We start from the raw sequence: 24,807 nt of genomic DNA on the forward strand, positions 1-24,807 counted from the left end.
ATGGTTTTTTCATAGAGGTTAATTTTTAAGACGATTCTCGCTGATTTGGCCTTGAGCGTCTCAGCGTCTCTGTACCCGCACCCCGCTCACTGCGATCGTACGTGAATTTCGTCTCGGTGCGGCGACTGCGGCGGAACGAGGTTCAAAGAATAACCTACAGCCCAGAGGCGCGCGGCATTTGGCGCTATACCTCGTATTTGTGTATCTTTTGCAGATATTTTGTTGTTTGAGTATGAGTAGATCATGCGTGTAGAGGTCGTAAATTATAATAAAAATATATTCCCTTATGCATTATACTTTACAAGCCTCAATTAGTTAATTTGTGTTTTATCTGTTTCTTACAAATAAATACCTAAGTCAAATCGACGGATTAAGATTTATAGCTAAAGCTTGGTATGTACTAAATTGAGGCGTACAGTGCGTTTATTTATACAATTTTTTTTATCCGTAATAAATAAATATAAATAATGCCATTAATAGTTAACTTATAAAATTAAAGTACCTACTAGTTTCATATACTACTACAAATGTGTTATTTTTCGAAATTCGAAGTTTTCTCAATCATTACGTGGGAATATCATCATTATTAGGGTTCCGTACCTCAAAAGGAAAAAACGGAACCCTTATAGGATCACTCGTGCGTCTGTCTGTCTGTCTGTCCGTCTGTCACAGCCTATTTTCTCGGAAACGACTGAACCAATTAAGTTGAAATTTGGTGTATATATGTAAGTTTGTGACCCAAAGACGGACATGTAACGTAAACAAATTAATTTTAAACCTACAATAAACTTAATAGTAAGTTTTTCCGTAAATAAAAATACGATAGGCCGTTTTGCTAGTTCTTAATCGATTAAAATTATTTTTAAACTACAAAAACAATGTTTTTTAACAGGTACTATTCATACATACAACGTTATAGGTAATAGGTAGCTTATGATCTATTATTTATTGTTTCGAGATGGAATGGAACATTATTCAAAACGTAAAACTTGAATGACATTATAATATGTCGGTTAGAAAACATTTATTTATTTATTTCAAATGAAGTTTTCTCAAACATACGTATATTATAGTATAATATATGCGGATATTATCATTACATTCATTGTAATAGACCGCAAAATACCGTGTTGCGCTCGCTAATGCGCGTCGCAACCAAATCAGCGCTCTGCAGTTATTTATTCTTTGGCCACAATAACTCCGATATTATAGCACTTTGCTTGTGCATAAGCGTACATAGTGCAAGGAAGGCACGGAGCGACGAGCGACACAGCCTCCTCGTCTCAAAGCTGGCACACGACTGCCGGCCACGCCATTTTCAGGCTGCATACGCATGAAATGTGGAAAAACGTTCGATTTCTTAAGAAAATATTTTTTGATTAAGAAAAGCTATGTTGCATTTGTAGAACCTGTCAAAACATTTTTGTTAGTTTAAAAATAATTTTAATCGATTAAGCCGTTTAGAAGTTATAAGCAAAGTTAGCCGCAAAACGGCCTGTCGTGTTATTTTTTTTTCGGTGAAACTACAAATTTCAGGAAGAAAGTCAAATGTTGCGATTGTTGTCCATAGAGTGAAGATGCATATATATTTTTTTCATAATTTTTGGTTGACTCATTTAGAAGTTATAAGCTCTAAAAAGTAACAGTTTTTAGCCAAAAACTGCGCGAAGCGCCTTAAATGTATTGTAAACTTCATTTTTTTACTAGAGGTTTTTTAGTAATATGCTGAGTATCCTATTGTAATTCACAGTATTTAATCGCAATATTCATCATATATTTGTATAAAATGACTAGTAAAATATGCAATCTACGAACTAACCTATATTGTTTACTTTAAACAAGCTCATACAAAAACACCTTAAGGTGATATATTATTGGGCGGTACTGTACATATACACCCAAAATCATTGTTCTTCCGTCTTCGTCGGTCGGGCAAAAATCGTGTCAAAACAATTTTAACCAACGCTTAACGCTTTTAAGGGAAGTAGGGAATTTATAACGTTAGTATTGCGTGCGATTAAAATGTCAACCTTTTGCGTACGCCTAGACCTGTACCGCTGGCTATATTTTGACCCCTAGGTTATAAAAATATTAAAGTCAATTCTGTTTTCGCTTATGAATACTTTGTTAAGATGTAAATCTTACATTTTGTTTTGTGTCATATATATAATTTGCTTTTCTAGTAATTTGTTATTTTGTGGTAATTATTTTTTATTTTGAATTATTTTGGAGAAAAAAATATTCGAGAGAAAACATGTAACTGTGTTGCATTTAGGATAGTGTTTTTAGTGTGAAAACATAGTTTGTGTCAATTACGTCCACTGCAATCTGATACTATGTCATAATATTCTAAATGACACAAAAAAAAATTAGAGTTAAAAAAAATTACTTAGGTCGAATTTAATCGTTTAAATAGGTCCATTAAATGATTTTGTGTCTTATTAAGGCATAGCTTCATAAGATATTTGATGATTTTGTTGTAACAGGCTGTCACTGTTACAAAAGAATATTAAAGATATTAGAGTTTACATCTTATTAATTTGAAATGCGGGATAAATAAGATGTATGAATTTGTGTCACTTGCATCCACTGCATAAACAAATATTACAAAAATATTATTTGCGTTCAAACGAAGCTAGCGGGCGGTCTGAATGGGCAACGGAGGCCGTGCAGGGTGGGGCCGCGGCGTGACCTTGCCGTACGCAACGCATGTTTACTTCGCCTGTGCGCCAAATTAACGCAACTTATTCAAAGAAGTTACGCAAACAACACAACAACAAGCAACAAGCAAGCAAAGAATGCGTCGAATTATCTTTTACCTATTTAAAACTCATAGATATTGTACAATGTCACCATTATGCAAAAGAACTGTAAGTACATGTTTGATTTGCGAGCGAGCTGGCAACATTGCGCAGGGAAATCTTATAAATATCGCGTTTACGTGAACGCCACATACATTTGTGACAGTGATAGGGAAAAGGTACCACTAAAGTAAAATTTGGTTATTAATACCGTGACTTTCTTTCATTCTTTGATAAAAAAAATTGCTATTTATGCAACAAGTGCGGAAGTCATCTTTACGCACGTGTATCATACAATGTTTTACTATGCATTGTGCGAGTAAATAAAAAAGATGTCATGGCAAATAAGTTTAATTATTAAAAGGAGTGTTTTAAATCGACACGAGTTGCGAATTACTTATTCGCACGTGTATCGTACGTTTTACAGTACATATGGCCCTTTAAACTTTCGACATATGCACGGTAAGTGCTCTTTTCCGCACTAGTGCGAGAAAGTAGCACCATATGTACTGTAAAAAAAAATTGAAAACAAAAAGCACTAGTGCGGAAAAGCAGTACTTTCCGCACGATAGGAAACGCACTTTTCGAGCACATGCATTGTAAAAAAATATATAGGACTGTATCTCCTAAACCATGCGTCGTAGCGCAAAAATAATAAAATTTTCGTTCCCCTTTATGTAACCCAAAAGTAATACATGAAAAATACAATGAAAAAAAAAGAAACAAAATCTTTATAGGGCTGTATTAGCTGTATCTCCTATATCGTGCATCGTAGCGCAAAAATAACCAAATTTTCGCTCCCCTTAAGAAACCCTTAATTAAAACTTAAAAAAAAACCAGGAAAAAACTTTATAGAGCTATTATAGCTATATATATAGATATAATATCTCCTAAACCGTGCGTGGTGGCGCAAAAATAATAAAAATTTCGTTCCCCTTTATGAAGCCCCAAAGTAATATACTAAAAACACAATGAAAAAAAAGAAAAAAAATAACAAAAAACTTTATAGGGCTGTATCTCCTACACCGTGCATCGTAGCGCAAAAATAATTAAAAAAATCCCTTTAAGAAACCCCTAATTAAGATTGAAAAACGCAAAAAAGAAAAAGAGGAAAAAAATCATTTTAGGGCTGTATCTCCTAAACCGTGCGTCGTAGCGCAAAAATAATAAAATTTTCGTTCCCCTTTACGGAACCCCAAAGTAATATACAAAAAACACAATGAAAAAAAAAACAAAAAAAAACTTTATAGGGCTGTATCTCCTAAACCGTCGTAGCGCAAAAATAATCAAATTTTCGTTCCCCTTTGTGGAACCCCAAACTAATATACAAAAAACACAATGAAAAAAAAAAAAAAAAAAAAATCTTTATAGGGCTGCATCTCCTAAATCGTGCATCGTAACGCAAAAATAATCAATTTTTCGTTCCCCTTTAAGGATCCCTTAATTAATACTTAAAAAAAAAACAAAAAAAAACAGGAAAAAATCTTTATAGAGCTATATCTCCTAAACCGTGCGTGGTAGCGCAAAAAGAACAAAATTTTCGTTCCCCTTTACGGAACCCCAAAATAATATACAAAAAACACAATGAAAAAAAAAAACAACAAAAAAAAATCTTTATAGGGCTGCATCTCCTAAACCGTGCATCGTAGCACAAAAATAATCAAATTTTCGTTCCCCTTTAAGAAACCCTTAATTAAAACTTAAAAAAAAACCAGGAAAAAAAACTTTATAGAGCTATTATAGCTATATATATATAGATATAATATCTCCTAAACCGTGCGTGGTGGCGCAAAAATAATAAAATTTTCGTTCCCCTTTATGCAACCCATAATTTATATTTAAAAAAAAAACGCAAAATTAAAAAAAAAAAAAAAACATTTCATCATTATCTCTTAAACCATGCGTCGTAGTGCAAAAATAATTAAAAAAAACCCCTTTAAGAAACCCGTAATTAATACTTAAAAAAAAAACAAAAAAAACCAGGAAAAAAAACTTTATAGAGCTGTATCTCCTAAACCGTGCGTGGTACCGCAAAAACAATAAAATTTTCGTTCCCCTTTATGCAACCCGTAATTTATATTAAAAAAAAAAACGCAAAATTAAAAAAAAAATCTTTATAGGGCTGTATCTCCTAAACCATGCGTCGTAGCGCATAAATAATAAAATTTTCGTTCCCCTTTATGCAACCCATAATTTATATTTAAAAAAAAAACGCAAAATTTAAAAAAAAATCATTATAGGGCTGTATCTCTTAAACCATGCGTCGTAGCGCAAAAATAATTTAAAAAAACCCCTTTAAGAAACCCGTAATTAATACTTAAAAAAAAACAAAAAAAAACAGGAAAAAAAACTTTATAGAGCTGTATCTCCTAAACCGTGCGTGGTACCGCAAAAACAATAAAATTTTCGTTCCCCTTTATGCAACCCATAATTTATATTTAAAAAAAAAAACGCAAAATTAAAAAAAAAAAACATTTCATCATTATCTCTTAAACCATGCGTCGTAGTGCAAAAATAATTTAAAAAAACCCCTTTAAGAAACCCGTAATTAATACTTAAAAAAAAAACAAAAAAAACCAGGAAAAAACTTTATAGAGCTGTATCTCCTAAACCGTGCGTGGTACCGCAAAAACAATAAAATTTTCGTTCCCCTTTATGCAACTCATAATTTATATTTAAAAAAAACGCAAAATTTAAAAAAAAAATCTTTATAGGGCTGTATCTCCTAAACCATGCGTCGTAGCGCAAAAATAATAAAATTTTCGTTCCCCTTTATGAAGCCCCAAAATAATATTCAAAAACACAAGAAAAAGAAAGAAAAAAATAATAACAAAAAAACTTTATAGGGCTGTATATCCTAAACCGTGCATCGTAGCGCAAAAATAATCAATATCCGTTCCCCTTTAAGAAGCCCCTAATTATGATTTAAAAACGCAAAAAAGAAAAAGAGAAAAAAATCATTTTAGGGCTGTATCTCCTAAACCGTGCGTCGTAGCGCAAAAATAATAAAATTTTCGTTCCCTTTTATGAAACCCCAAAGTAATAACAAAAAACGCAATGACAAAAAAAGAAAAAAAAACTTTAGGGATGTATCTCCTAAACCGTGCATGGTAGCGAAAAATAATCAAATATTCGTTCCCCTTAAGAAGCCCTTAATTAAGATTTAAAAACGTAAAAAAGAAAAAGAAAAAAAACTATATAGGGCTGTATCTCCTAAACCGTGCGTCGTAGCGCAAAAATAATCAACTTTTCGGTCCCCTTTATGTAACCATTAATTTATACAAAAAAAAACGCAAAAAAAAAGTGTTTTTTTATAGGGCTTGATCTCCTAAACCATGCGTCGTAGCGCAAAAATAATTAAATTTTCGTTCCCCTTTATGAAACCCCAAAGTAATATACAAAAAACACAATGTAAAAAAGAAAAAAACAATAAAAAAAACTTTATAGGGCTGTATCTCCTAAACCGTGCGTCGTAGCGCAAAAATAATCAAATTTTCTTTCCTCTTTATTCAACCCTTAATTTATATTTAAAAAAAAAACGCTTTCACTAAACTGCTGTAACTCGGAAACTTAGAATCCACAAAGGGGACTTTACTAAATTATGACACATATTAAAGCCTGACCAGTAATATATGATCATTGTCAAGAGGGCGCTGTTCATTCTCATGTATAGGGTGACAGTTCAGTATAGTATGAAAAAATATTGTAAATATTTAATGAACATCATCATCAATGTAATTAATGTTGCTTGCCACGCTTAAACATAACAAAAATCACAATAAATTGCGTCTTAAAATAAACTTAAAAAGTCTACTAAAAATCGAAACAAAAGTAATTTTTAAGTCGCTGATGTGACATTCTCAACCAAAAGGTAGGTACCACTTTGTCGTTTATCATAAAGACGAAATTTGATTATATCTTTATACAAATAACCTGTCAGAGAAAGTGGTACCTTTTGATTAGGAACGTCACAAATGTTGGTCAGTATGAGGAGTGCAGCCTACAGTTTATTTTTAATTATATTTATATACCTACTACGGTAAGATTGATAAGACAATGTAATTATGCCTCCGAATGAAATAAATACACTGTATCGCAAAACTAAGTGGCGAGACAGCTCATAATGCCATCTCTTGGTTGGTCTTAACTTAACAAGGGTAAAGGAGATAGTATTAAGATCTCAGTCGCCAGCTGATATTGCGGCAAGTATAATAAGCACCCCACCTGCGTAGGTACCCTTCCCCGCGCACGCCCTTCTTGCTCAATTGAGTTTTATTTTGCCAGATAGTAAAAAAACCGTGGATCAAAATGACCCAAATTATGAATGATGTCTCAATGTGGTATTATAATATTATAGACGTAAACTTAATAATATGAATTTTTTTTGTGGCAGATACAGGGTGTTAATTAGAATTTTTTTTTTTTTTAATAAAAGCGGTGGATGAATTTGACACAGATTTGTTTGAATAACATATAACAATGTTCTGTAAAGTACAACACTTCACTTACCGACTCTAATATTTTTTTAGGCGTTTTAGGATCAATATTAGGTATTTATTAAATGCCATTATACCCGTGGATGAAAATGACACAAAATGCGTGTGTACGTCGGAAGCCACTTTGCCTTTACAGGGAAACAAAGAATTTCGTCTCGAATATTTTTTTTACAGAATGCTGATTGAAAAAAGAAATACCTAAATTTCTACCTAAGCAAATACCTAGGATGACACAAAATATTATTTTTAGGTTTAGTATATGGTCTGGAAACTATATATAAAAAATAAGCAACATTAATATTCTTATAACCTCAGAAGTTATTGGTACAGGTCTAGCCGGCATTTCGGGGCGATAGCGATAATGATAACATTCGCCAGGGTTTGTAGGAATAGACTAAGCCCGGTTTTAAAATTTATTGCCACATAAAAACTAAGTTAAGCGACCTTTGGTTTATAGGGCATTTAGGTTTATGTTCAAACTACCTAAGGGCCACTTGCACCATTCACTAACCCGGGGTTAACCGGTTAAACCTGGAGTTACCAGTTATAATAAGCTGGAGTCTTAGTAATAGGGTCCCGTTTTTATACCCTTTGGGTACGGAACCCTAACAAGTTTAGGTTCCGATATTTTTGATTAAAAAAATGTGTCGTAAGGTTAAACCGTAAATTACATAATTAGAAGATTCAAATAAATATGACTCCTGCGTATCATCTAATTAATTTCACGGACCATAGACTAAACGCCATAAAGCAATCAGAGCAGTGTCTACAAAAACCACCATAAACACAGTAAAAGCCATAATCTTCCGCGGATTGCTCAATAATACACGGCCAAGTATTGCGGATCATTAGTTTTCTCGTAAAAAACGTTTACAACGGCGGAATAGTCGGGTAGTAAATTATAATGGACACGATTGTATATATATCCGTGGTTTACTGCTTTTCTAATAATTAGCCTCATGCATGAAGTTTATATTTGAACGAAATATTTTTATTCGGATGTTTGTTACAGTTATATCATGTTATGATGTTACAAATGCATTTCCGTTATTAAATTATCATTTAATTGCTTAAAATAATAAATAAAAAGTACAAAAATTTGCCCGCGAAAAGCTAGTGAGCGAGTCTGACGGTCCAACGTGAGACGTCATCAGTCTAATTCGCGCCAAAAATTATGAGCGTTTCAACCGCTCATAAATTTTCAACATTTTAATTTATTTTATTTTATTTAAAAAAATTAAAATGTTAAGGTTTACAAAAAGTATTTTTAATTTTTCTGGTATTCAAACGAAAAAAATTATGATTACAAAAATTAAAAAAATCATGCATGGAGCTAATAATAGTGGGCGCCCACAGTCTACATACTGTACCACAATTATTAATTCAAGCCTTGAATTTCAAGGGCCATGATTACATGATGTCACACGTGTCGCGTGTGTGTGGTGGTATCACGTGTGTGTATGTATGTGAAGACCCATGGTTACACGTATGTGTCAAGGGTCTACGGGGGGTTTTTTTATTTAACTATTTGATAAAGTTTTCATCTTGTTTTGATACGACCTGGAATCGTACTCACACTTGTTTTTAGTGCGCGTGAGATGACACGACTCTGATTGCTCGCTGATTTGTGTGCGCAAACTGCAATCAGATGCCCATTGACATCAATAACGGATTGTTCGATCAAAATCGGCCTCCTACACGGGTAAATGCTACGGCGTAGCTCAGGTCGAGTCCGTCTAAGCTAACTCTGCACTAACTTTGTGTGACACTATAAATATTTTTATTTTTCATTTTATGCACATTTTTTTAGGGTTTCGTGCCCAAAGGGTAAAAACGAGACCCTATTACTATGACTCCGCTGTCCGTCTGTCTGTCACCAGGCTGTATCTCATGAACCGTGATAGCTAGATAGTTGAAATTTTCACAGATGATGTATTTTTGTTGCCGCTATAGCAACAAATACTAAAAACAGAATAAAATAAATATTTAAGTGGGGCTCCCATACAACAAACGTGATTTATTTGCCGTTTTTGCGTAATGGTACGGAACCCTTCGTGCGCGAGTCCGACTCGCACTTGGCTGATTTTCATTTTTTGACGTTAATGGTGGTACTCTCTCAACGCAAAGTCTGTGCAGAATTAGCTTGGTCTGACTGTAGCTTTGCTGCAGCGATTTTCGTACTTTAAAAATTTGATTTTAGTTCAACATTACTCTCAGTTGATTTTTGGCCTAGCGGCCGTCGGTTGCAAGATATGTCAGTTCCTCGATTGTGGTGGTTCAGCTAAGGTTCTACCGCGAAAATGGAAATTTCGTTATCTGTTTCTCTATCGCTCGAATATGCAAGTGATAGAGGTAAATAAAGAAATTTCAATTTTTAATTTTTGCGGTAGGCCCTGCTCTCAGCTAATCGAGGGAATGATCAGTGAGATCCAGCAGGGGATTAAGACATTTCCCATACAAAAAGAGTGAGCGAACGTTTTAACGGTGACAGACCGGTCGGTTGATAGTTTGGCGCAGAACCTCATTGTTTTCAAGGTTTACTATGGTAAAGTAGACGTCCGAGTGATCGTCACTGTCATTCTTAAACTTACTACTAATACTACTACGGTGACGCAACGACCCAAAGTGAGTCCTGGCCTCCGACACCAGATCACGCCATGCAGAGGCGGTCTTGCGATAGCTCTCGCCAGTCGCCATGGCCGAGGTTGAGCAAGTCTTGAGCAACTCCGTCGTTCCAGCGGTACCTAGGGCGTCCAACCGGGCGTCTCCCATTTGGTCGTCCCAAGTACGCCACCAACGTACGTACATGTGTACGTGGAAGTATTCTTAAACTTAAGTCATTGTCAATAGTGTTGATAGCAGGGTGTCATCTATTGGGCATTAGCATGTCGAGCTAAGGTAAACGTACCTTACAAAGAGTTTATAGGCTAACCGTGTCTTAGCAAGTACAGCACTTGTTGCGCGTTCGATCCCCGCTGCTGAAATATTCACGGCAAGAATACTCCGTCGATTTTGCCTGACATTGAAGCGATTGCGAATTGCGTCTATTATTTAATGAATATCAGACAACAGGCGGAAAAGTACGGAAACGCGGAAAATGTGCATTAAATAAATAGGTTGAAATTTTTAAATTACAAGAGCAGTGGTTTACAGGTATTTCGGGGATCAGTAGTGGTTCCTGGAAGTACGTATGTACCTGAATTGGCCCGTGAATTGACAGGACTACCTTTTGTCGACTATATTTGTCAAACGAATACACTTCCATCCAAACAATTGGCGATATGGTATAAGGTCGTTGCACGAAAGCTGGCGCGGATTTTCTATGAAAATGTTGACAGTTCCTATGAGAAACTTGACGGTTAAGGGCCCCAGATACAGCTTTACGTTACTGACACGTAGATACTTTGATACTTGATACCTAATATGTTTAGTTCTGTATTAAACCAAAGATTGTCTGGAAGTTTCATGTTAGGGCCGATACAGACAGACTGCAAACCAACTGCAATTTGTATGGGAACTGCACGGCGACTGCATGCCAACTGCTACGTCGGCGTGCAGCTCCCATACAAGTTGCAGTTGGGTTGCAGTCCGTCTGTACCGGCCCTTAGGTACTGTTGTTGTGGGAAAGTGCAGCTGATTTCGATTTCATTAATAAAACATGGCAACGACATTTGCACGTTTTCCAAGTTTACATCAATACACTCATGCGCATTAATGATTCATTTCTAATTACCTAGTACTCGACTGACGGAGGAAGACCGAAAATGTCAATTAACTCAATTAATTAACTATAAAGATTACCATATTTACAATATTATTGTCTTTAGTAAAAGGCGGAGAATTTACGGGTCATACACATTTTATTGTATGCTTAACTAGTTCGCGTCTTTCTTGTGGACACTTACGAAGTTAAGAGAATCAATAGCAAATTTTTACGCTGCACCATTACAGGCGGGATACATATCTTCAGTAGGTACTTGAGACTCAAATAAGAAAAAACGTGATTTATAACTTTTTAAACAGTTTAACGTGGTTTAATTAACCAAAACCCGTAACCCGAACCGCAACGTTGCACCTGTTAAGAAATCAACCATAACCAAGTATTTCCACAAGCCATAAACCCAGACTAAACTCACGACAGAGCTGGGCTAATCAGCTTTTAATTAGTGTGAGAGAGACCGCAGTGGCACCAGTCCAAGATGAATCTGATGTTTCGGAAGAACTTCTGCGGGGAGAAGAGTACGGGCGGCGGGGGTGGCGGGGGAGGGGGCAAGGCGAGGGGGGCGCTCGGGGCCGGCCGGAACGCGAAGCGCCGGGACCGCGAGCGCTACTCCTGTATGGAGGAACACACTCACTACAGGACGCATCTTTTTTTCTCGGCGCCGAGGGCCAGTGCTCAGTACAACGAGGGCTCAGGTAAAGGCGGGAATGTTTGTTTGTTTATGTGTTGTTAGTGGCTTCCTGTTGGTGGAGTTTTTAAGTAGGAATGTTCCAGAAGTTTTAAAAAAAAGTTTTTGATGAAATACCGTGAATGTGTAAAGGCGAGAAATATTGATTAAATATGTATATAATTTTTGATATAAATAAACATGTGGTCTGTGAAGTTAGCTGAACAGGTAAGTTTACAACTTGAGCTGAAACTTTTTCCGTTGCGTCAAATTACGTTTGTACGATGTTTTGCTTGTTTTCGTAGTTGTTCATGCTAATGGTCTAGCTCAATGAGCCACTTCTAATCTACATAAATGTCCCCATAACTCACAATCATGTTTAAAAAGGCATGGAGTGACTAGGTAGTAACGTATGTTTAATAATTACCAATTACCTACTTAGTGTTCCGTACAAAACTTTGTTCACGAAGCACTTATGGGATCACTTCGGTCTTGCAAATCGGTAAAATGCGTTTTTTTTTAAGAATTTACGAATAATTGGCATGGTTAGTCTTAAATTATTTAGACTCTTGTGACAGATGCAATTCAATTTAATTTAACAAAGAAACATACAGTCGAATTGATAACCCCCTCCGTTCGCGAAGTCGGTTAAAAAGTTAAAAATTACAATTTAAGAAAATACGGTATTTAATTTCTGATGTGTAAATACTTCATTAATTTGCCACTAAACTGAATTCAAAAAGAATCCTCAAGGTTTTGAATCAAAGTAGGATTCATACAGTTCATATATCGGACAAGCTATGATTCATTACACATGTTCTTGCACTTTGCAGTGACGTTCCACTGCGCGTTGGTATGCAGAATGCAATTGGCACGCGCTGAATGATGTTTCTAATTCGGGCATTTTCGATGAAAATCTTAGACCCTGGCTATATACATTTTACGATTTACGTCGACTACGACCTACTGAGAAAAAAATACGGTAGGACGACCTAAATAACATGTAAAATAAAAACAAATTGATTTAATATAGACGGTAAAGCTAGGTATAACTTACTCAGCATTTTTTTGTGTTAATCTCATTCAATTCCAAGACGCTTTTTAATGAAATGAAATTCGAACTCGCGACTACCAAATGAAGTACCGTGTCCAAAATTTAAAGTAACATTTAGTCCCAGTTACAACTCTTCCAGGAAAGCCAGACGCTTTATCCGATAATAACAACATGCCAGCAACGCTTCAAGTCACGCATTATAAATAGCGACAGCCACGCTGCAACATGACGATTGACGCGCATCACAAGCGGTTGAATGAACGCGTGACAACACTGATGTGACAAATTCTACATTAGTTATAACTTTATCCCGATATCTAATAATGTAGTCTACCTATACACAGGAGATAATATACCTAAGGTGAACTTTTAGGCTTAGGCTGGTAGAGTGAACCTCAAAGCTCAACTACACACAACACACAACTAATACTTGATTTTGCGACGCGAATAAATATTACATGATTTTTACGAGTGATTCATGCCCAGTTGGGTTTTAATTTGCTCTCTGTCCCTGAAAGTTTAATAAGAACTTGGTAATAAATAATTGGTGAAAGAAATGCCCACAACTTCTACATTGGGAGCAGTTTTCGTCGATATACCTAAGTCACAACAAGAAATTAGAGTCCAGTATTCTTAACGTTTGGGAACAGTAGAGACTTATCCCAGTAAATTAGGTATTCAATTCGATATGAAGGCCCGTGAACTGACCAATTCGTCCATGCTAACTATGCACGAAAAATGTCGGAATTCGTTGATCGGAGCCGGCGCCGATATGTCGACGGCAAAAAATGCCTAAATGGAGATATCATCGACCCCATGTTGGGTTGGATATACTTTTCCTACTGCTTCTATCCAATCCGCTATTTTGGTCTCTTTCTTTCCAATCAGTTCCGAGAGTGCAATCCCTACAACCCGCTCAAACCGGCTCAAACTGACAGTTTTGGCTGTAAACACTTCCCGGCTATTTTCAGCGAGGCCAAACGAAGCTGCATTACAAAAACACTCGTCTAGCGGAGCACAAAGTTCTGTGATGGCGGCGGATACAAGTAATGTAACGTGTGAGTTGTATTATCGCCAGTCATGCTCTCAAATTAATGACGCCTTGACATTTTCATTTCGTAGTTCCATTTAATCTAATAATGTAATTTTTTGCTGACTTTGACACTTTGAAGGGACGGTTCACGATCACACGACACCAGACCCACCCTTGTTAAACAGGAAACAGTAGTTTTTCATTAGATCCTCCTTTGCAATTCTGCCGGATAGGAACAAAAAACTAAATCCGTATAAAACTAATGTGATATTTACTCCGCCACACATTTTTTTGCGTGTTCATATTACCATCAGGGGCATTATGTCACAATCGAATGTGTGCGATATAGCGATAAACTTGATCGTTCATATTGAAGGATTAATGCTTATTCTTGGAAGGGTACTATTTGCCTTGGTAGTTGACCATTGTAGGAGAGCAGTAGGCTCAGATAACCCGATTCATTTTTAACAAATCAGCGACTAGTGCGATGTGTGATGCGAATGTAATTTAAGACCCCTGAAGAATGATAGCCGACGGATCCGAAACGCAAGACATGAGTTAACCATTACCCCTGTTGTTTCAGAACGATGTGGGCCAGTGCTCGGTGGAGGTTCCGGGCCGGAGACGGAGCCCCCGCAGCCCCTCGTCACGCGGGAGCCAGGGGTGTCGCTGCTCCGCTGGGACAGGCCCACGGACACCCGGGCGTCCGAGCGGGTCAGCAGGAGGGAGACGAGGACAGAGCCCGTCTCGCTCGCCACGCTCGAGCGCGACTGCTTCGTCATACCGGCGCACGCGCTGGATAGGTTCCTGCCTGATGGCGTCCCTGTAAGTCTTCTTCTTTTCTCTTTTTTTATGGCTGTTATGAGTCATGGCAGATACCTATGAGACTGCCTGCAACTGCTGAAACAAAACTTTACTGTGTCGAGTGAGTGACCATCTTGATTGTCATATGTACTCTCCATCCTCAAAATACTTAAAGTTTTCTCCTTTAAAAAAAACGAATCAACGTCTTATTCCGCCCTTCCTTGGAAATTATTAGGAAACTAAAGAGATCAGAGAGTAATGAAATGTAAGATGAAATCAGTACATCAGTGCAGATTCTAAACAACTCTTCTAAATTATACATACAAAGCTATACATTAGAAAAAATAGTGCGAAAATCCTATTTTCTTATTCCAGCTTCCAGTCCCCCCTCCAACACCAGAGAAAGGCCAAACAACGAAGACAGCCCAGAACTCACTCAGCATCCTCGAGGTTGCCGACCCCAAGCTCTGCATACTCGCCCACCTGATGAGCCCTCTCGAGCCTATCGAGCCAATACTCGAATCACCGATGTCCAAGCCCTTAATCAAACAGAAGGCTGCCGCAGCGGAGCTTTTAACTGAAGTAGCTCAGGCTAATACAGCTGTAGGAGGGATGCTACTCGCAAATATGGAAAGGAACGCAGAATTCCCGTTCATATCATATTATGTGATAAATACTACGCAAACTGATCCTTTGCTTTTCTACAATAACATGAGGTGTGCTTCGCTGAACAAGTTTGATCCGAAGGCTATCCGGTACTCAGCGGCGCATACGCTGGACTTGTATAGCGAGGTGGCGATGATCTGCCGGCCGCCGTTCACAGACTTGGCCGGGGGACCGAAGAAGTCGCACACGCCGACTACTGGATTCATTATTAGTGTTTATAAGGTCAGTACATTATCTTAACTAACCACGCGGACTCGAAATAGTTATTTGTTTTACAAGGGGGCAAAGTTGTTGTTTAACCGCTCGTACTAATATTGATACCCGAAAAAGCGAAAGATTCCAAAATTGTATCACGAGACTTTTTGAATAATCAAGAGAGCCTTTACCAGCTGGTGTGGTGAAAAGAATATTAACATAGCACGATTGTCTCTCTAAAGTCTAGTATCCAATAACGATTCTTTAATTACCCCTTATTGATAGACGTCAATCCTTTTTTGGCCTATCTGTCATTTTAATAAATTGTACTCATTACTGAAAGCTATTACATGACACAGAATTTACATGCGTGATAACCTACGCTAAACGTGATATTTACTCATATTTTATTTTATTTATACGAAGATCACCGATTTCTACCCAATGTTCTTACGCTGTCCTATCCATTTACATTAGCTTATCAAGTTATCAGATCACATTAGGTACTTTGTAACTACGAGAACAAACGCTAATCGTTCGTAATTTGGCTCCAGTTCTTTATTAAACTTTCCATAAGTTGATACACCTTGAATCTTAAGGGACAGTGCCAAATTTTTGGAAGGCAACCAAATGGAGCACTTAAGAAAAGTGATCTGCCACTTTACTCATTTCCGCCCTATTAAAACAGCCATACGGGGCCGTCTTGGCAGAGGGATTTGTCTAACTGCGACTTTTGGATCGTCTCTAAAGACTACGGTTCATTGAAGTGGATGATAAAATAAAACGAGCGCCTACTTTTGTAAAAGTGGTTATTTTTAGGACGAAAGTTTTTGAAGTCACGGGTTCAATGTGCCGTTTATGGATTTAAACGGCCTATAAGAATAATTTAGAAATTTAAATTCACATAGAGCTCGGTGGCGTTCTGACTACAACGACGACTATTACTACGATGTACTACGAGTATTATTGGTATACCTACTAACCGAAGACAACTGACAGTCACATTAGTGGTTAGTGTGGTTAATATTGGCTGGAGAAAAAAAGTTTCTTAGTCCAAAGAGATTCATTACAAGTTTTATGGCCCAATAGTTATGAGACTTCGAACCAGATCGCTTTTGTAGAAAATTTTTTGAAGAATTTTTATTTTGTAAGTATCCGGTTTTTTGAGTGAAGTAGGTAGGCTGGAACATCTTCAGTTTATGCGAAATACGCCCGCTACGAGATGGGGCTCTTCTCAACTTTACGTCATTCTACCTGCTTTCGACAATCTTGACTAAACCGCCAACTAAACCAGATTTTAGGATCTTCTTGTTGGATACTTTCCTTTAACTGGCCTTGATCATTTTCCAGGTATTCGAAGGCGACGATGGCGAGCGCTTCGAGCGCAACTGGCTATACTGGACCGGCGCACGCATGCTCTACCGCCATCTCCCTCACTCTGTCGGGATGAGGAAGATAGCGCTACACAAGTCCGTCGCCAGCCACGGCGACAAGATGTACCTGTTGGTGTGCGAGTGTGCCAACTTGTTGGACGACTTGTCGGGCGCGGCGATGCTGATCACGGCGTTGCGCGCGCGTCTGTGTGGGTACACTGGATTGTATAGGCCCATACAGACGTTCTAGCAGAGGGATGGGGCTGAGAGCCCTGATGTTTAGTGTATGCTAGAGTAAAAGTCTAGATTGGAATCTAATTTGACCATTTTGAAAGATAGTTGTTAAATGACACAACTCGATTTAACGTCGAATAAACATAGTCGGATTTAAGTATGACATCGTACAGAAAAGTCTTATCTTACTGAAAGGACACTGCAAAGAGTTTAACATCTGAGAAAAGAACTGAAATGACTGTGGCGGCTCCTTGTTACTTTATGTGTCAATGTGTTGTCACTATCAGGGGCCCGTTTCTCAAAGGCTTGTAACTTGTAATACTATATAGTAGCGGATGTCACTTTTTGACAGCTTTTGCTAGAAAGAGACTTCCACTTGTATTACAAGTTACAAGCTTTTGAGAAACGGGCCCCTGTAGTACCTAGTGAAAACCTCAGCAGGCAGCTCCTTCCACAGCCGACTGTTCTTGGAAAAAAATTCCTGTAAAACCGCACAGTACGTGACCACTTCGGTTTCCGGATTCTAAGAACTATAATTTGTATTCAGAGTTGTGTTGTGTCATTTAAAAATATTCGGTTTTTGAGCTTGCATTAATTTGTAAAGGCGTATAAGATTGCTCCTGATTGGACCAAAGTATTATTAACAGCTGTGACGTGTTCAATATTCAAATAGGGTGCAGCATTCAGACAGCCACGGGGAGAATTCCTTCTCTCACAAATAAGGTGATTTTAGAACATTTTTTTTTATAAACCAGTAATTTAAAATCTTCTAGGTACGCACGTAGCGACATCTACCGTATCATAATACTATAATAGTATTTTTTTTCAATGACTACATATTTAACAGTTATGAATTGACTTTACCCGCCTGCTATACTCTATCTTAACTTCTAGGAATCGCTAGGCGCCTCCCTCAGTCATAGACATTGAAGGTGGAAATAGTTAAGGAGGTAATAGAATAGATTAGAATAGAAATAATTTATTCGTTAGCACACACAAATAGAAAATTATACAAAACAGAGAAACATAAAAAAGAAAAAGTGCCACGAAATGGTTTCACCTCAGCATGTTGCTGAGCATGTTGTTGTTGTTGTTGTTGTTACATTTTTTTCCACTTGTATTGTAGTTCGGGCGATTTTCCGCAACTCGACGACTGCCGTCTATTTTGCGTGGCCAATATTTGCGCCTATTTTTCCACTTTTCCTTTAGTTATTTCAAAAAATTGTTATGTCGGCCTGCAGATGGGTAACTACGAGCATTCGTTTTACTATCCGTGTTTCCGTATTTTGCGTGAACCGCTTTCCTGTGCATTCTTTTTAGTGAGATAAGGCCATTGGTTATGTTATGTCATTCCTGGCAACATGGGTCGATTTTTTTGGGATTATGTAACTACATGTCTCAAGATGAATATGAATCTGACGCGTGCTGCACCCTATTCGTACAGTCGCCATCAGATATATCGGAGCGGCCATGGTGCTCACAAATATCTGAACACGCGTCTATTGTCAAGGCGCTAGTGCTTTTTCAGATATTTTTGAGCACCTCGGCCGCTCCGATATATCTGATGGCGACTGTACAATATATATAACATTCTGTTTAAAATTTTCAAAGTGTTCAATATGTCGATTTGTCAATATCTTGAGTTAGGCGTTAAAAATAAATTCTTAAACGTACTTATACATGCACAAATACTGTTAGAAAACCGGCCTTAGGTTCCTAGAGGGGTTTGGGGGTGAAATGTATAAAGAAAAGGCTGCTTTTCGACCAGAATTATAAGTTATGTTCTCATACAAATCGACCAAGCTCAGCCACGAAGCTATGTGAGACTTACGGAAATGTAGTGCAGCTTAGCTCTGGTAGAAAAGCAGCCTGAGAATCGTTCACTAGCTATGCGAAATACCTTACATAATTTTTTACCCTAAGAATGCAAAATAACTTAGAAATGAGAATTATGAAAATTTGCGATTCTATAAAATAATTATTTTCAAAACATTTGTAATCCAGATTAATTTTTACGTTGGGACTTTGTGCTGTCCTTTCTTCTTTTGACAGCCAAAATATTTTAAGATTAGCTTCCGTATTGGCTATGTGCGAAGTTCTAATGTGTTATATATCCGCCAGGGCGGCGCCACAGTCATTTACAGAGCATATTATGCAGTAGGCGGGTTAAGCTTAGCTAGTGGACGAGGGATGGGATACCAGATATGTATTAACATAAACAATGATCAGTAAGGATGCAGTAAACCCTAAATCAAAACTCGTCTTCCAAAGATCCGAAAAACGCACGTTAATTATGACGATATTTCTCAATCTTATAGTTCCTTACATATCCTGACACATATCATATAAGATGACATAGATTCGTAGAAAGAAGCCCGTTAAAGGCAATACGAGTACACCCCAAATGCGCACGCAGAACACGCGCGTCTACCCAGTGAGCTTGAATCGTGCAGCATTCGGTGTGGTTCTTAAAATTCCCACATAATCGGAAACACAACTGGTCTTTGATAATTGTTACTTATTCATACGAAAAATAAATGTATACGATATATCCGACACGTGATTAATCTTGTTCTCGTTAGTAATGTTTGCAAATATCTTTTTGGACATTCTAGAAAACTATTTTTTATTTCTTTGAACTAAATTATTTGGTAAATAAAATGTAAATTGGTTACGTACAATTTATCGGTTGTGTTTTCGGTAATAAATACTGTATTATTAGTTTGTAGATCATCCTAGCTTAGCTTTTATATAGGCCGGTTACACAAGCTATTTTCGACTTTATAGATGTGTATTAAGGTGGTGTTTATGATCAGCTTATAAATTTGTGTACCTATGCTTTTTTCTTGCACAATATTTTATATAAACAAAAAATGGGTCTCTATTGTTTGGCATAAGTATTGAAAGTCATAATGTAACGATTGTCATATTATCATTACGTCATAATTTGGTTTTTCTCAGAAACGCGTACCTTTTCAGGATTGCCATAAAACAAACCTAACCTAACCTATCTATAGGATAACCCGAGGAAAATCCTGAAAATTTTAAAACATAATTTCTGAGCTGATTATAATATGTAAAACTGAGTGCATTTCCCGGTAGGTCCTCTGTAATCGAACCGCCTTGATGCATCAATGTCATATTTTATTATCTCTGAAAACTTGTCAAAAAACTGTTATAGGCACCGTATGTATAAGTTACTCTATGGTTTACTAAAGGGGCTAGTGCTACGGCAATGCACCAAGTCGCTTATTAAATTTGTATACTCGTAATTGTAAACCTGATAAGCTGCTAAACTGAATGAGACAATACAACAAGGAAAGACCCGCAAAAGTAAATTTTCTTTTGTCTCTTGTACCAAATTTTGAATGGTTGATTCGCGTCTGCGGTCTTAAACTAGCAACTCTTATTTCGTGAACTCGCATAACTACATAATATACTTAGAATTAGACCAAGATAGGTCTGACCCGATATTGATAGCACACGAAGCGCAAGTGTTATTTAAACGTCATAATTTTATAGAAGTTTGACGTTTAAAATAACACTTGCACTGCGTGTGCTATCAATATCGTTCCAGACCTATCTTGGTCTAACTCTAATTTTATTTTCCAAAATAAAGTTTTCTGTTACTTTTACTTCCTGTCGACTACTTTATTTGCCAACAGTACCACAGATTATATAATAGTTATTGACAGTACGAAAGTAACGTAGAAATGTTTTAGAAAAGGCTCTCCTCGGATAGTTCATCTATTGCAAAATAACGTATTAAGTAAGGACATTGATAATTTGGGATACGGAAAATATTTGCATTTACAATGTGTACTTCGGCGTTGGTGTCTAAATGGCGACTTTATAGATTTAAAAAGTAAATAATTACTTATTTATAAACATTATCTATATATTCACATAATACTAATACACAAATGCAAATGTTTTCCTCCCAATTTATCCATATTTTCAAATGATTATAATAGATTTAAGATTATGGATAATTCACTATAATGTGCAAAGCTGGAACTGTATGGAATCAAACAAGTTATTATAAATATGTAAAATATTTTAGCTCTTGAACTATTAAAATAAATAGATAACGCTTCAATGCTGTAATGCACAAATAATAAATTAATTAAGTGTTGACATAGATTAGGTATTCAATATATTTTGTTATTTATACATAAATTGTTATATTTTTTCTTGTCAATTACCATAATCTATGTGGCTAAATTTAATATTTATGTCATTTATATTTATTTGTAAATGGTTATTACTCGATATTGGTCTATTCTTTTGCTTATTGTTTATATATTTTATATTATTAAGTTTAAACAGATTTATATAAAAACTTACATATTTAACATTTCGCTTCAAAAGAAAACTAAGGGTTAACAATAAAAGGCATCAAGGCATTAAGTTCGCCTTTTGTACTTGTTCTTGTGCAATAAAGTTTAAAATAAATAATAAATAAATAAAAGGCCTAACTAGGCTAATAGTAGACTTTACTTTGGTTCAGCCTGCTTCCCATTTTCAGAAAAAAAAAACAATAATTGATAGAGTTATTAAACTACTTCTGGCCACTGACTAAAAATACCTATTAAGTATTGTGATTCAATAATAATAAAAATAGCTACGTAACATTCACGTGTTCATTTAACATCTAATCAAAAAGGCAGTTATGTTTACTCTAAAACATTAACTCAAAATATCAACGAAAGTTTTATGACAAAGATAAATACTGGTTATTTTTAAGGCACGGTTATTTTTGCTATGGTGCTAAATCTAGTCAATATGTAGGAAAGCAATAAAGGCTTGCATTTGTTAATTATCTAGGATAATTATTGCTTTATATATTTATTACAGGACTGCCACTTAACTCAGTCAGTTCCTTGCGTAAGTTTAGTGGTGCAGCAGTTGTGACAATTCACTTTACAGTTTATATTTCATTCATCAACTGAGTTAAGTGGTCAACCTCGTAGTAAGATTGTTTGGGTATGAATAAATTACAGAATTATGTAAGAATAGTAAAGTTAAACTTTTGCCAATTAAATAATTAGTGTGAGAAAGATTTGGACGTTCTGAAACAATTTGAATAAAATAAAATATTAGATAGTTATAGATGAATCCTAGAACTCCTAGAAGTAATATTAACCTTCTCAAAGAAAAATTTCAAATTACTGACTTCCAAATGGTCATTCATTTTGGTTATTAACTTTAAAAGACGTTTAATTTACTCCCTATTCAAGTTGGCAACAATATCTTAGATATTTTTTTGCTAAATAGATTTTTTGTACATTCTTAAAAATCTCTATTTAAAAAAAAATGTGTTAAATAAATGCTTGGAAAGCAAAATAGATGATTAGCAAATTGAAGAAATTTCAATTATTTTTGTAATAAAATTTAAAACATAAAATGGTTTTATTTTATCCTGTATTAAATCTAGCTACTTGGGTAGGTATTGTCCACACTGTTTCATTATCCATAAACCAAAATGACGACCGAAATCATATTATCATCTCATTCACTCCTGCTAAGACTATGCAAGTTCGGGTAGTAAAAGGTTTGCGGATAGTATAATTGGTGTTGCAAACCGTATTGCAAAGTTATAAGATTCACCAATATTCAGTTAACAGTGTTGCATCACATGGAGACTACTTCTACCACGCCTGGCCAGTTTACTAGAGCTACTAGAAAATAAAAGAAAAACACACCCATGTAGGAATTTCAATCCTGCAAAAATTCTGTGGATTAGGGACATGACAATTGATTTTGGCTGCATTTCAAACTTTTATTTACTAAACTATTGCACTTGGCACAGGCTGTTTTAAAATCATGCTTTTTATTTATGATATTTTTGAATTAAATATTGACTTTTCAATAAAGATTAAAAGAAATATATTAGAATCTATTGCAAAGAATTCACATTTTGTTAAAAAATAATTATTATTATTACGAGCCTATTGTGTCCCACTGCTGGGCAAAGGCCTCCCCCCTCTTCTTCCACTCCTCCCGGTTTTGAGCTACATCTGGCCAGTCGCTCAAAAAGGAGTCCAAGTTATCCCGCCATCGGATATTATAATATTCATACTTTTTGGTAACTTTATTGGAAAACAAGAATTAATATTTAATACTACACATTTGTTGTTTTAATAGTGAAATAATAAACTAAACTTTAGTAATGAATGATCATACACAGCTTCAGTATCCTCTGTGCCCCCGAAATCTTCTTCTATTATCCAACTGAAATAGTCAAACAAATACATATGAAATTTCAAATTACTACAATTGGGTTTGATTGGAAACTACATTCATTCCTTAGTAAATATCAAAGTATAGGCAGTCAGCATCAACAGTATTGGATAGTACAATGTATGAAACACATCTATCATCCTCTAAAAAGTCTAATAGTTTTACACAGAGATATATCTTTAACACTAATTATTTTAATTACACAACAGTTTTTATTACATCCCTTGTTGTAAACATTAGAAACTTGATCCATATTTTCACCCCATTGAGACGATTTCATATAGATAAAAAAGAACTGATAATAATTGTAGTGTATAATAGTTTTAAAAGGTTCTACTTATTTTAAACTGGTCTTTAATTTTATCAGACTAAGAAAAGTTTATTATATTTATAACTGTAAACATAAACATTATTTGTACTTACTAAGGATCGTTTGCACTCAAAGAAAGCCTGGCGCAGTTGCATGCATTCGTCTCCAACTTCCCCCGACTTTAAACATTCTCGAGGTGATTTCTTGTCCTGAAAATGTACAAAATCGTATTAGTCCTATAAGAAAACCCCGTCTAAATCGCGTTTTACTTCTACTTCTACAAAACTGTTGTATTAAAGTAATTAAAATAATTAGTGTTAAAGATATATCTCTGTGTAAATTAATGACATAATCCGTCGGTCTCTTGCCACCATCAATGTACCCGCTCTTCTAGAGCCGACTGGCATTACCAGAGATGATGGCAAGAGGCCCGATGGGATGTCCTTGGTGCCTTGGAGCTTGGGACGGATGTTGGTGTGGGATGCTACCTGCGTAGACACACTGGCACCGCCCCACCTCCAACGGACTAATGTAAAAGCGGGCGGAGCGGCGGAAAGCGCCGAAATTTTAAAACGTAATAAATATAAGAGCCTCGGTAGAGAGTATCATTTCGTTCCATTTGGAGTTGAAACTCTAGGTCCATGGGGTCCCAGCGCGCATAAGTTGTTTGCAGAAATCGCGAAGCGTCTGGTTGACGTAACTGGTGACCGAAGAGCTGGCGGCTTTCTCGCACAACGTATCAGCATTGCGATACAGCGGGGAAATGCCGCCAGCATCCTTGGTACAATGCCTCAAGGGCCTATTTTAGATTTAAGCTAGTGTTAATTTCGTTTACGTAGTACCACTGTATATATCTTGTATGTAAATAAATGATTATAAAAATTATTAAAGAAATCTAAAACCTAACCTTTTTGCAGCAATCCGTATTTAACAAACACATCTTGAGATCAGCTCTGATGCCAGCACAGGGTGACTTGTCGACAAGTCCTATTTCATCTGGAGCGAAAACAACCATTTTCTGTATTTGTTTCCAATTAAATCTGCATGAATCTTCTAATTTGTTGATTTCATTACTCAAATATTTCAACAGTAATCCTAATCAGTAATCACAAATCCATCTAACAACAAACGTCACATTTGACGGATGTCAAGTCAAATTGCATGTTTAAGACCACTTTTATCCGATCGATGGTAAAACAATGGGCGTTTT

The 24,807-nt window shown here is 36.2% G+C and overlaps 3 protein-coding genes across 4 annotated transcripts in view; 2 read left to right on the forward strand and 1 right to left on the reverse strand.

Annotated features, from left to right (window-relative positions):
* Positions 1-17,342, forward strand: part of LOC134744620 (uncharacterized) — a 53,818-nt gene extending 36,476 nt beyond the window's left edge. The window contains exons 2-5 of one of the 2 annotated variants that reach the window (XM_063678497.1): positions 11,411-11,713; positions 14,356-14,597; positions 14,952-15,464; positions 16,788-17,342. In XM_063678497.1, coding sequence (XP_063534567.1) covers positions 11,497-11,713; positions 14,356-14,597; positions 14,952-15,464; positions 16,788-17,060 — 1,245 coding nt within the window. In that variant the 5' untranslated portion in view covers positions 11,411-11,496 and the 3' untranslated portion in view covers positions 17,061-17,342. Of the gene's footprint in view, positions 1-11,345; positions 11,714-14,355; positions 14,598-14,951; positions 15,465-16,787 lie in introns of those variants that run through there. The other variant, XM_063678498.1, reaches the window with a different exon arrangement.
* The window catches only part of LOC134744681 (transmembrane emp24 domain-containing protein eca), a 351,400-nt gene that overhangs the window by 154,931 nt on the left and 171,662 nt on the right, over positions 1-24,807 (forward strand). The gene's annotated exons all lie outside the window — the stretch shown is intronic.
* Positions 23,120-24,706, reverse strand: LOC134744754 (cytochrome c oxidase assembly factor 5). The gene is made up of 3 exons (XM_063678670.1): positions 24,505-24,706; positions 23,711-23,806; positions 23,120-23,278 (listed from the first exon to the last, which is right to left on the reverse strand). Exons 1-3 carry the CDS (start codon positions 24,610-24,612, stop codon positions 23,237-23,239), a joined length of 246 nt encoding a protein of 81 aa, XP_063534740.1. The 5' UTR covers positions 24,613-24,706; the 3' UTR covers positions 23,120-23,236.

This window comes from Cydia strobilella, chromosome 10, assembly GCF_947568885.1.
Source record: "Cydia strobilella chromosome 10, ilCydStro3.1, whole genome shotgun sequence".
Lineage (NCBI taxonomy): Eukaryota > Metazoa > Arthropoda > Insecta > Lepidoptera > Tortricidae > Cydia > Cydia strobilella.